Raw genomic sequence first — 13,623 nt, 5'->3', positions numbered from 1 at the left:
CTCAAAAATGTCAGTTATAAAAGAAATAACCCCTAAAAATGGCAATTTCTGGCTAAAGCTTATTTTCACTGCTTTAATAGTGAAACAATTAACCTACTCAGTGAAGTTATAAAGCTGAACCAAAAAAAATGAGGACGTTTTTCACAAAGTGGAAAATGTTTCTGTTCTCTAACAGAGATGTATTTCAAAGCACATCAGGCATGAGTGTAAGAACTATCTTTTCCTTAAAAAGAAAAAGGAGGAATAAAAGCTAAGTAAGAAAATGGGACTGTAAATGCTTTTTTGGGGTGGGAGGGGAGGGCAGTATTATAAAGGAACAACTATTAGGAAGAGCGTGTAAAAAAGGTTAATTTTTAATGTCACTGAATAGATTTGTGCTGGTCACAAGTAGTAAACAAATGCTAGAGACAGACATAAGGGGCAAGATCTCAGTTAAGAAAAATGGATAGAGAAAAAGAGACTACCACTAAGAATGACAACAACATCCAATTTTCTTTTACTTTGTAAAATGGCTTTCCAGTAAAATCCAACCAAATGTTTGCAAGGATTAAAATACCACAGTTCCACCATAAAATAACAACAAAAATGCAAACCTAGACTTGAAAGATAACTAATGTAATGTTTAAATACTTGAATTACACCCTGATAAAATACCAATTCTATGCTTTCTTTATAATGCACAGACTTCTACCGAATGATACCCTTGTTTCTTGCCATTAAGAAATACACACAGTATCAAACACTTTCTGGGCAGATGCTTAGCTCCTTCACAGGCAAACATCAAGGACAAGGGGGGAAAAAAAATGATCAGGTTTTGTACAAAGAACACACACAACAGAAATGACTCTGAATTTTAGCGATTTCAAGCTTTATATCAATTTGAAAAATGTTCATGTTGGTTAATTTTTTTCTGTCATTTTAAATAGTCAGAATTTAGGAGCCAGCCCAATGCTCTTCTAATGCTCTACGTATATAAATGATACAATTTAAATAGTCATTGGAACTTTAAAAAGGTTCCCTTACTGTTGGAAAATGCTGCTTGCTTAGATTTTTCTTCAGGGCATTTTCCATCTATCAAGGCAGCAAGATACGGGTTTGCTGAGCTCCTGATTTGGTAGTTTGATTTTTTTTTAACAGTTCATTTCACTACAATAGTAACAGATGACATGTTCTCTAGTCACTGGTTTGGTATGGGTTCTTACCTCTTGAGTTTTCACATTTATATATCCATAGTGGGTTCTGAGAGTCCGTCTTTGGGTATAGGAAAACGGTATCCATCTGACACTTGTTTGTCCAAAGCAGTTTAATATCAAAGGGAAGTTCACTTCATTTGTGAGACGAACAATGATCAGGAAGAGGAATGCTGCTATGAAACTAACTGCAACAATGGATTTTCTCTGCAATTGAAAAAGAATGAAAAAGAATTGTTTTACTAAAAATATGACGAGCAAGTTCAACACAAAAAAACCCTTCGCAGTAAGCATTTTTTTTAAAGGAAAGCTTTACCTGTTGTTGTCCTGATTGTATACAACCGCTACAGCTGCTCTAACCTTTCCTTTCCCGTGTCCTTGTAACACAGCAGAATTCACAGCTTCGTTGGAATCTGACAGGGCCATGCCATGAGCACTTCTGCTATGGCTTTGAATTTGCAACCTCTGGGCTGCCATCCATGTACCTTAGCGCCACCCCAGCCTCTGCTTTAACTCTGAATATTACTGAATGAATAATTCAGCACACTTTGAACCAATTTGTTTTCCAGGATCACAGATTTACAAAGTAAAGCCCAGAACAAGTTGACCTCCAATGTTATTAACTGAAGAGGTCTCCTGAGTCTCCACCTAATTAACCCATACTTTTCACCTCTACCCCACCTAAACCTGAAGCCACTTAAGGTCTTCTAACCATAAAAAGAGCATTATTTTTCCCTCGGTGTAATTAAATCCAGCTGCAGGGTCATGGCACATTTCAAGATGACAATTTATAAGTACTTGTACTTCAAGAGGGATGTGGAAGGAGGGCCACTCATACGGTTAGGGGCCTGCAGGAAAAGCCCTACAAGGAGAGAGTGAGGGACCTGCATCTCTTCAGCCTCTGGAAGAGAAGGCTGAGAAGTGATCTTGTGGCTGCCTACAAATTCATGGGGAGAGGGGGGACAGCAAGGAATAGGAGATACTCTGTTTACCAGGGCACCCCTTGGAGTAACTAGGAGCAATGGCCACAAACTGCCAGAAAGCAGATTTAGATTAGATATCAGGAAGAACTTCTTTATGGTAAGGGTGGCCAGAATCTGGAACGGGCTCCCAAGGGAGGTGGTGCTCTCCCCTACCTTGGGGGTCTTTAAGAGGAGGCTGGACATGCACCTAGCTGGGGTCATCTAACCCCAGCACTCTTTCCAACCCAGGACAGAGGGTCAGACTTGATGGTCTACTGAGGTCCCTTCCAACTGAAACATCTATGAATCTATGGCCTGCACTTTCAATTCAACCAGGGATATTGTTTCTAATTTACTTTGGGATAAGGCATGTCCTGATAGTGGGAATGGGTGAATTTATCTATAATTATATATGGCAAGCCATAGCTTATAAGGTCTTTTTGGGGAAAACTTGGCACTTATAGACTTTAGATATTATATACTATGCCCTAGATCATTTGATTTTCCTAATTTGCCACTATTTAATCACTCAATTAAAAGTCATTCCATCACCATAAACAGCCTTATAAATGAAGCTTCAGTAAAAGGAAAACTAATGAACCTGTTTGAGAATCTATAGGTTTTATAGTGTGGAGTCTCTTAACAGTGAATGTCAGACTCTGACCCTGAATATCTTCATAATAATTGTCAGTTTTAATTGTTATTGTTGTGGGTAGCAAGAGAGAGAAAAAAGAGGCCAGATCTGACTGCAGCCACATCAAAGGATAAATCCTCTCTCGCCTGGAGAGTCATTTGCCAATCTTCTCATTTGATAGTCCAGAGTTATTAAAATGTTGTTTGTGTGTAGTGAGGCATTCTCTCTTTTATTTTTTATATGACAAATGTAGCATAAAGAAACCACATAGCAGGGTTCACTGATAGATACTGCAGGCAAAGCCAATAAGCATGCCTCCAAAAACACTCCTCATGCTCTTCCCCTACTAAAAGCTGACTGTCATATTTTTTTTGTGCTGAAATTTAAGGGTTCAATTTCAAGGATTTTAAATGAGACTGGGACATATATTGAGATATAGTTGTCAGCTTTTGCATGATGCTCATCTCATGTCTCATCTGTATCAAAAGTTTAAACATCTGCATGGCCAATCTGTTGGAGTGTTCCAAAGCCAAAACAAAATGAAAAATAGTATAATAATAAGGGAGAAACCTTATTCCCTCTTAGCTTATGTTTCAAGAAGATGCATGCTGCTCTTTAACAAACCCTTAGAATGTGTTTCCTCTTGCAGTCCCAAATCAACCTGTATTCTCTCTCTAATTGAATATAGACATTTTGATTCATTTGACATTTTAATTAAAACATATTTAGCTTTAAAAATGTTTCCTAACTACTCAGGAGGCAAATTACAGAAGATAATACATATTTTTAAATGCATTCATAGCTGGAAGACTGGCAAGAGCTATTAATTTTCATAAGCTTTTACTCCTCTTACTAGAGTGCTATAGTTCCAACTCTACTCTAGCAGACAAGTTGCTAGAAGAAAATTACCATTTTTATACACAATAGCCAACAGGAAAAGGGGTTTTTGTTGTTATCAAAGTAGATGTTCAGTCAAGGAAAAAAAATATTTGTGTGGCTACTCTGATAAAATTGGATGCACTGAAATTATTTGAATGCATTCAATACAACACTTGTGGTCACAGACAGAAAATTTGGTGTAGCACTAGTCATATTTCTCATCTTCCTTTTTTTTGTCTCCATGATAATATAATCCAAATTTCTTTTTCTGTTATCTCTCAGAGATCAGAATAATTCTTTCTAGTGTGTATCTCAAAATCAGTAAGTAGCAGGCCTGATGAATCACTCCTCCCATGCCTGAATTTGATGTGGTGTTAAAACGAAGAACAAAATAATAATAGGACTGGCATATTATGTTGCTGGTTAGGATGCAAAAGGAAAAGTCTGTGGAAATAAACACCAATGATGATATCAATGTGTTTGTGTCTATATTTGACAGCAAGATTTCTAACTTGAGTTAACATTTATTACCTTTACATTATACACATTTCAGCTATTTACTGAGGTGAGCCGGGGGGAGTCTGTGACAAAGCTTCCTTCACTCCTTCCCCCCCCCATTCTGAAGATAGTACAGGAGCTGTGAAGGGGGAGGGCTGGAGCAAGGAGAGAGTGACTGTAGGCATGCAGCCGCTCCAAACTGGAACTCAATCCCCCAACCCCTGTACCCAACAGACACTGTTTGTTGGGTCAGTGGGAATGCTGCATCTCATGGCGCTTCCTGTGAAGTGCCATGAGTTACAGCAAGGAGCTGCACATTTGTCAGCACTCACTAAGCACATTAAGTATCTGAACTCTTGCACCACTCCAGAGCTTATACATCTGAGTCAGGGCCTATTGACCTATTTGGAGTCCAGAATCTAGAATCCTTACCTGAGTGTAAGTGCCTAAAATGCTCTTTCAAAGAGCTGAATAAAACTCACTGTTTATTTTTAAAATATGAGCTCCAGCAGAGCAGCCAGTGGCCAGAAAGATGACCTTTAATGAAAGAGCCTATTGGTTAGAGCTCTCATCCAGGAAGTGGGAGACCTGAACTCAATGCCTTTTCTGAGCCAGAAAAGATATAAATCCCAATTTCCCATCTCACAGGAGAGTGCCTAATCACCAAAGTACAAGCTCCTCTAGATGAAGGCACCCTACAATGCTCCTCTTGAAAAGATGACACTTTTCAGGAAGGACTGCAATGTTCATGGAGCTTGAAAGAGAGGGCTTCTTGGAAGGGGGACTCTTGGGTTCTGCTCCTAGTCAATGCATACAATGGCTTAAATGGGAAAAAGGCTCATAGCTGGTCAGACTGGAGCAGTTCTAGAAATGCACTGAAACAAAACTGCCAAGGCATCTGGTAAATTTAGGGTTAAGTGGCCACTGACCAATAGGTTTTGGATCAAAATTTTGGACATAAGCACCAAAATCTTGTTTTGGGGTATGGCCTTAAGTGATGTGCCCAAGGTACCACAGAATTCATGTACACTCTGATATTCTAGACCAATGTTTTCTTATAAGATTGTTACTATTACTATTTTTGTTTACCAATAACAAGCTTAATCTTGTACAAGACATTAATGCAGACCGCTCCAAACTGTAGTGTAAAATAAACATCTTCAGGAGAAATTGATTTTATAGCTCTTATTTTATTTGTCTGAAGACAGACTATCACTGTTCTTGGAAGGACAATTGAAAGGTAAGAGTAGGTCTGAGTCTCTTTTAGAATAAATGATATGGTGTAATATTGTACTGCCTTCATTATATCTATTTTTATGACTACAGTGAAAAACTCAATCACTTTTTAATGCTCCTTCACATTATACTATTTTTGTTATGAGACTGGTACAGGTTTTCAGCCTTTTTATTCAACTATAAGACCAACTGAAAACAATAATGGCTACACTTACTGAATTTGCTTCATTTTATGAACAGTATAGGTACAGTAGTATGGAAAACTAGTTTTATTTAATTTGGTCTGTTATAGTTTTGATAATCTTGCTGAGATGCTACTTTATGTTCCAAAAGACCATGAAATGAAATTCCTTCAGAAAAATATTTTGTTCATGCCTGGCTGATTTCTTTGGTGTTGGAAATAGATATGTCCTCTAGTTCTTACTCTGAGAATAAACCTCTCCTTGGCAATGTGGAAGCAGTGGGACAGAGCTGTTGAGGGTAACAGGCAGGGATTGTTCTTCTAAAACTCTCTAGAGAGATTCAATGTCATCTGTAACCACTCAAAAGCACTACAATGGGAATAACATTGCAAACTGGGAAATGTCATCTTTGCCTAATAAAAATATTTTTAAGTACACTTGTGTGTCAAAGGCAGGTGTGCAATCTACAGTTGAAAATTCACTTCACTCCTGGAAAAAAAGAAAAAGAAAAAGAAGGCAGAGGCAGAATTGGCAGACAGACTAGAAACTATCAGGTAAATGAAGTGTTTCTTTTTCTTGGACGAGATATGTCTGCCAAATGTTATTCCTGGAATGTAACCAGCAGAGAAGCAACAGGGCAAGAGTAGAAATGAAGATGACATGTATGAAAGGAACAGAATAAATAAGATCTACCAGGAAAAAGATCAAAATTATGTGATGAAAGAAACTTGTGGGTCAGTCCTCTGCTATGACCTGGAGAATAAATTTAATTGGGTAGAATCTTTTAGCCAAAGGTGCCCACACACTGTGAATTGTGGTCAAGATTATAATACTTTCAGACATCATGGCTGGAAAACTAGCTACCTTGCATCTGTCATCTACTAGAACACCTTATTTTTACATGTAGCACTTCGTGCATAGAAGATCTTGATGGTTAAGAGATCTTCAGTCTTCCAGTCATGAGGGACTGCATATACACGCAAATTAAAGGTGGATAGAAACCAGCTATAAAGTTATTACACATTTCCAAGCAATCCCCTTGTAACTGCTGGGACCTTTTTAAGGCACCATAGTTAATTTGCACGTGTAGCCAGTCTAAATTTATTACACAATTAACCAGGTAATCATGTAATAGATAACATCATAGAGGGGGCCTACATAGTGGAAAACTGAGTTCAGTGGCCACAGACAGACTGGCGGAACACTACATGCTCATTTAACAGTCTCTTTCCTTGACTATTGGTCCTTGTGGCAAGAATGGCTTAGAATATGATCCTGTCATATATCTGGGTCATATACAACCCCTGCAAGTTTCATCAAAGTGGGAACCCAGTCCAGAGCTCTGGGTCTGATCGCTGGCATCCCAAGCGGCCAGATCCGAAGCTGGATCAAACAGCTGCCTACTCACACAGGCCTAGCAGGAACCACTTCTGGAGCCACCAGACTCAAAAGTTTCTATGGCATTCAAAGAAAGAGGCTTTGACTTCTGCTGTCCAAAACTGCAAATTCAGTACAACTATTAGGGCTGTGTGAAATGATCCATATTCAATTCAGATTTGGATTCAGCCTGAATCGGGGACAGTGATTCAATTCATTGATTTGGATCACTGTCCTGATCTCATTTGTCCAAACCCGAACATTTGATGCTGATTCAGAGAATCAGTGATTCGGCCATAGACTTAGCTTTACTTTTTTTTCCTACTTACCTCAAAGTACCAGGCACGGCTCATGTATGCTGAGATGGTGGGGTGGATGGAGCATCCCACAGGAGCATGGAGTGGAGGCACCTCATGCACTTGGTGGGGGACCTGGAAGTAAACTGGAAGTATTTCTGGTCCACTTCTGGGTCCACTGTCAAGTACACGGGGCACTCCCCTGGCTTGGCAATTGGCTATGGGAGGACCCTGTGTACGCCGCCAGACCCAGGAGGCACCAGTTGCTGAGCTGGAGGGTGGGGTCCCCTATGCACACCCTGATAGACCCAGAAGTAGACTGGAAGTACTTCTGATCCACTTCTACGTCCACTGCTAAGCACATTGGGGACCTCCCCTGCACTCCCATGGGACACTCCATCCACCCCAGCATCTCAGCATTCACGAGCCAAGAAACATTTAAAGCTGTGTCTATGTCCTAATTATCAAATCTCTCCAAAATGATTCAGAGAGATTAAAGGGTCTCCTGATTCAATTTGGATTCGGAGATTAAGCCACCAAACTGGGTTGAATCTCCGCCAGATCGAATCAGCGACCGAAGCTTTGCACAGCCCTAACAACTATCACTCAGCAGAGAAAGTGCTTTTATAAAATTCTGAAAGTATGCTTTTTAATCTGTACAAAGAAACCCAGAAATCAAGAACAGCAAACAAGATATTATCCAAGGATATGAAGATGGACAATGGGTAATCTTCAAAGCTTTGACTGGTATTCATAGCCTAATTATTGTGATTTAGGATTTATCCTTAAATAACTATTTACATTAAATATTTCTGTAAGGAAATACCACTCACATGCAGGTAATAATAGTAAGTTATACAAGGGATACCATTAAAAAACTTAACTGTATGGATTGATTTTTCTAAGTCTAAAATGGAAGAGAATTTTAAGGGATTATATAAAGCAGTCTCAGTTCTGAAAAGTTTGAAGTCTTCCAAGGAATTCATCTATATTATCACTTTTTTCCATATTAACTCACTATTTTAATGTAATTTAAAACCAGTTTGTAAAGCATACTCATATCTCATGATTTTAAATAACTCTCTGGACTTTAAATTCACCCCAGCTCTCCAATAAAAGCTTTACCATTTTTGCTCACTTCCCTGTTCTAAGGCAACAGTTCCTTTTGTTTAGTACCTTATTGTTTGACCTCCTGAGAGGTCAGGATTTGCAGTCTCTCAGGTAGTCTATCACTCCTATTCAACTATAACCCCCTCCAACCCCAATACAACCCACCACCTCTGGTAAAGTCATATTACCATATTTTCTTGTACTTTTCCCCCAAAAACTGTCTGCTTCTGGAAATTGCAGTGCACATTAAATGTGAGAAATACTGTAAGAGCAATCTGTCAGTTACAAGGGAAAAGTGGAAGGAAAATCTGGACACAGCTCAGAGGTGGCACAACAAGGAGCAGGCTCAGTTCCCTAGCAGCTGCTACTCAGCTACTTGCTACAAGGAAAGCTCTTTTTTTCCCTTTTAAAAACAAGGTGCAGACTTTATTCCAGGGCATACTATAAGCAAGAAAATATGGTAATATGTAATCTATGCAACCCAAATCATCTACATGAAAGAAAACCACAAGGCAACCTGAACTTTTAAGGCAAGACAGATTATCAGTCTAGTATTTCATTTTACACTGTAACTGAAACTTATTTAGAAGAGACATTTATGACTCAGATCTATTTTTCATGAGGCATTTAGGCTAGGGACAGAAGTTACACAAACTGGTTTAAGTGATCAGAAACTGGTTTAAACCTGTAACAGAACAGAAGCTCAGTGCACATAAACCAATTTCAAAATGGCTGAAACTGGTTTAAAATAAACCTGGTTGAACAGTAGTGTGAGACTGACCTGATTTAGGGTCAACTGATTTATGAAACTTCTGTCCCAGACCCCTTCCTGGTTCAAGGTAAATCAGAGTTCCCCAACAGCCCTGGGCTGGGCTGGGCTGGGCTGTCAGCTCCAGCAGAGACAGGTTGGGGGGGGGATCGAGGAGGGAAAGAGAGAGACTGCACTGATCTCCCCCCTGCCCCAGGCAAACCCTGGCTGGGGTCTGGGGCCAGGGAGCGGGGTAAAACCCCTGTTCCCCTGAGTACAGAGCTGCCCTACCCTGATAAACTTACTGCTGGCTGCGACTGTGGACTACAAATCCCAGAAGTACCTGGAAGCAGGAAGAAGTGATGAGCAACCCTGCAGAATCCTGCTGTGGTGATTCTGAACTGCAAATCCTAGAGACCACAGGGGCATGTGGCTGCATTTTCTGAATAAAAGGTAAATGTGTGTCCAGTTATTTCTCAGTTTAATCTTTGCATCTTAGATTAACCTGCAAAGACTGAATTGATTCACCCTTGGGCTTTTTGACTGGCTGTACCAAGCCTTATAGATGTGTTCTGGGAGGCGTTGGGGGGGAGGGAGGGCGGAGACTTTAAATAATGCAGCTCCAAGACCCATGCTAATTAAAACACCTGAGAGTGTTGTGTGCATCAGCATCCCCATGCTAAAAAAATGGCACTGGGGCACTTTAACTAAAGCTTGTCAAATGAGCTTTAGTTAAAGCATCTCTGCCACCATTTTTCAGGTGCAGGGACACTGATGCACATGATACTGGAGTCTGCTGAAGCGTAGTAATTACCACACACCAGCAGACTCAATTAATCGAGTCTCCTCCAACCAGTGCATTGGAGCAGCCTCCCTGCACATGTACAGGAGCCCATGATTTAAAAAATAAAATGGTTAATGTCTTATATCAGACTAATTTGTTCATTAAGATGTGATTTATCTTAATGTACTGTTATTGATTCATTAACGTTTTCCTGAAGAACTGGAGCAAACTTGGCCAGTAACTCTAGATATACATTGTACAGATACTAAAAGGCACTTTGTCTGATACTGTGGTAAGCAAGATGTTGTGGTACTATATAAAAAACTTCTGCAGTACAGCTCTCAAATGCTGCTTTTTTGCTTTGGATTAATGCCCAGTTCTTCTTATCAATAGCCTGGCAAGCTTTCAGACACACATACAGGTTGAAGCACACTTCCCTTAATAGAAATGCTGGTATAAGAATTTGTGATCTTTCAACCTGGCAGACAGTTGCTACTACTTACTGAAGCACCCCCTGATTGTAGTTATTTTTCACCTGCTGAGAAAAAAGTTTATAGGAAAAACATCACCCTTTTATGTTTTAACCCTTATGTGGCTAGAAATACTCTATTTGGTCAGTCACCTGAATCCTGTACAGAAAGGTTTTAAGCATATAAAATACAATGCATGTTAATAGTAAATCAAAGACAGCAATTAACTTTGATTCTATAACCAAAGTTATAGAACCAAAGACACTAGATTCAAAAGTCAGTATCTGCTATACCTTCCAGTAAGATCACCGTTTAAAAAGCTGAAGTCTCCTTCCAGAAATATGCCTAACACTATGTAAAAAATACAATGTTTTTCCATTCTGTAAATACTTGTTAACATTGACAGGTGGATTTCCCTAGAAAGTTTTTCTGCAACAGAACTGCACTGGTAGGGTGCATCAGGGTGTGTCAAGAAAAATGGGGTAAAAGGATGGACAAAATATCAGACAGAAAACAAGATCTGTATACACCAAAAAGAAAGATCACAACTAGTAAAAGCTCTGGGTCTCTGCATAACCACTGTGCACTAAAAAGAATATGTGGAACACTCAACTGTGTGATATATCTAGAGCTAAATAAACAGTGTTAATTTTAGGCAGTAGGAGATCTGTGTTTTGGGAACAGTGGATATGTTCCCACCTAGATGTAGTATACTGATGGCAATGAAATCCTGCAATGCCATGGGTGTTAATCCATAGTTCTGATGACATAATGTGACATAACCTCCAAAAGTGCTAGCTTCTAGATACAGAACCTCAGAAGAACGGTAGCCCAACAGGCAGGTAAAAAGAGAAGGAACAAAATGCCACAACAGCTATATATTTGTAGGCTGCACATCTGTGAGAAAAACATCCTTTTCCTAGGAAGCCTCACTTGACTGCAGCTCCTACTGTGGAAAGCTTATACCATAAAAAACACTATAACCAGAAATCCAGATGAGTGAAATTTAATTGCCTTCTGCCATCTGGACAAATCAGAACTTTCTACATTGAACTATCCTGTGTATATTCACTGATTGGCATGCTAGACTTGAAGCCAACAAGAAAAATTGGCCCCATGCCTCAGTATCCTTTCAAAAGCCACTTAACATTGCAAGAATTAGGAAGCTTTGCTCAGTCTGCTTCTTGGCAAGATTCTTGCTCTGGCCCTTCAAACCAGTTACATTCCACACAGCTCTTTGGGAAGCCAGCACTTTTGGAAGCTAATTCTGGATGCACTCAGTACCACAGTGCAGCCTGTGGTACACCTGCTATTCAGCTGCATCACAAAGGAAACAGAACCAGGTGGTCAATTTTCATGTTTAGCCTCATGGTGACTATGCCTACTCAGTCAGTATACCCAGGACCTTCCAGTGCAGATCACATTAGCGGCTCATTCTAATAAAGGGAGGTGCACACAAAACCAATTTTATCTGCATACCACATTCAAAAGAAAAATATGTCTTTATGGCCTCAAAATTAAAATTTACACAGCCATTTTTCCTTATCAGACACATACATTCCATTGGCTTTGGAAAAGCCATATTTTGGGAAAAAACTGGTCTAGCCTACCAGTAGAGGTGTGCAAAGCAGGCCCTATTTGTTTTGGATTTGGCTTGAATCAGGAGCAGTGACTTGATTTGTTGATTCAGATCACTGTCCCTGATTCGATTTGGCCAAATCCAAATCTGAAGATTTGATGCTGATTTAGAAAATCAGCAATTTCATTATAGACACAGTTTTAAATGCTTTTTCTATATACCTCAAGGTACCAGGCGTGGCTTGTAAATGCTGCAATGGTGCAGCATATGCAGCATCCCACAGGAGTGTGCGGGGGCCCTCCATGTGCTTGTTGGCAAACCCAGAAGTGGACTGGAAGTACTTTTGGTCCACTTCCAGGTATGTTGGGGAATGCACTGAGGTACCCCCTATAGCCCCCTGGCTCAGCGATACACCATGGGGGGGGCAGCCCGGGTGCTCCTCCAGACCCAGGAGGCACCAGATGCTGAGCCAGGAGGGCATGGGACGGCCCCTCAGTGTGCTCTTTGGCAGACCTGGAAGTGGACCGGAAGTGCTTCTGGTCCATTTCCGGGTCTACTGCTGAGCATGCTGGGGAGCCCCCTACACTTCTATGGGGCACTCCATCTGCCCCAGCATCACAGCATTCATGAGCTACCTGTCACCTAGAGGCATGCAGAAAAAACATTTAAAGGTGTGTCTATGTCTGAATTGCCGAATCTTTCCGAATCTCTCCAAATAGGTTTGGACGGTTCTGATTCGATTCAGAGGGATTAAAGGATCCTCTAATTCAATTCAGATTCAGAGATTCGGTCTCTGAATCAGGCTGAGTCTCCGCTGAATCGAATCAGGGACCAAAGCTTCGCACAGCCCCTGCTTCTATATATTCTGTTAGAAATGTAGAGGCAGTCATCCATTCCCTTGGAGCACCTTCCTTTTCTGGTATATGGACGTCCAAATGTCAATGAGCTTAAGTAATGCATTTACAGCCTTTAAAAAGCGAGACCTAATTGTAGGAGCATTTAAGAGTAGATAGGTACATGGGTATGTAATAGGGAACCCAAACCGTGTTTCTTGGACACAATGGAGGGGAAGGAGAGGGGTCTGTAATTGAGGCATGGGGCTTCTGTAACTAAGAGCAGGCAGCAGACTAAGCCAGCTGTGTAGGGTCTCATTAGCAGGAGTGTAGGGTGGCCCTTCGTTAAGAGCACAAGGCCCCTGAGTGTGACTGGGGGAAGCCACATGACAAAAAGGGGCATGGTTTTGAGGTGCATAAACCCAGAGCCTGAGCCAAAGTGGGCATTCAGACCCTGTGCACTACAGGGAGAGGAGCTTCAGGAGGCTCCCTGCCCTGCTGCCCTCCCCCTGGGAGCCTCACACTGGCTGTGCTGCCATGGTGAGGTGCACCCATGCACCTGCCTGCCCAGCAACAGTGGGGCAGAGTTGTGTCCTCCACTGCTGCTGGGAGGTTAGGGGGTGCATGGCCAATGTGGAGCTCTCAGGGGAAAGGCAGCACGGCAGGGAGCCCTAAGCCTCCAGCAGGCAACCTGCATTCCTCTGCTTGCATCTGCCTTGCTCTGCTCTAGCTGTGCTGCTGGCAGAGGGATGGTTGTGGGGGGAAGGGAGTGAGAGGCAGGCATGTGTCCTACCTTTCCATTTTGAAAGGGTGGTCACCCTACCTAACAAGGGTCAAGGCCCAAG

The 13,623-nt window shown here is 41.1% G+C and overlaps 1 protein-coding gene across 4 annotated transcripts in view; it reads right to left on the bottom strand.

Moving 5' to 3' along the window:
• The window catches only part of ST6GALNAC3 (ST6 N-acetylgalactosaminide alpha-2,6-sialyltransferase 3), a 363,147-nt gene that overhangs the window by 203,737 nt on the left and 145,787 nt on the right, over positions 1-13,623 (bottom strand). For all 4 annotated transcript variants that reach the window (XM_090048545.1, XM_090048544.1, XM_090048543.1 and 1 more), the window contains one exon: positions 1,203-1,397. Coding sequence is in view for 2 of the 4 variants with exons in the window: in XM_090048544.1 (XP_089904670.1) it covers positions 1,203-1,397 (195 nt within the window). In the remaining 2 variants the exon portion in view is untranslated. The remainder of the gene's footprint in view (positions 1-1,202; positions 1,398-13,623) is intronic.

This window comes from Crocodylus siamensis, chromosome 5, assembly GCF_052110815.1.
Source record: "Crocodylus siamensis isolate JL-2025a chromosome 5, ASM5211081v1, whole genome shotgun sequence".
In the NCBI taxonomy this organism is placed as follows: domain Eukaryota; kingdom Metazoa; phylum Chordata; order Crocodylia; family Crocodylidae; genus Crocodylus; species Crocodylus siamensis.
The sequence above is the reverse complement of the archived record's forward strand: the minus strand, read 5'-3'. Positions and strand labels throughout refer to the sequence as shown.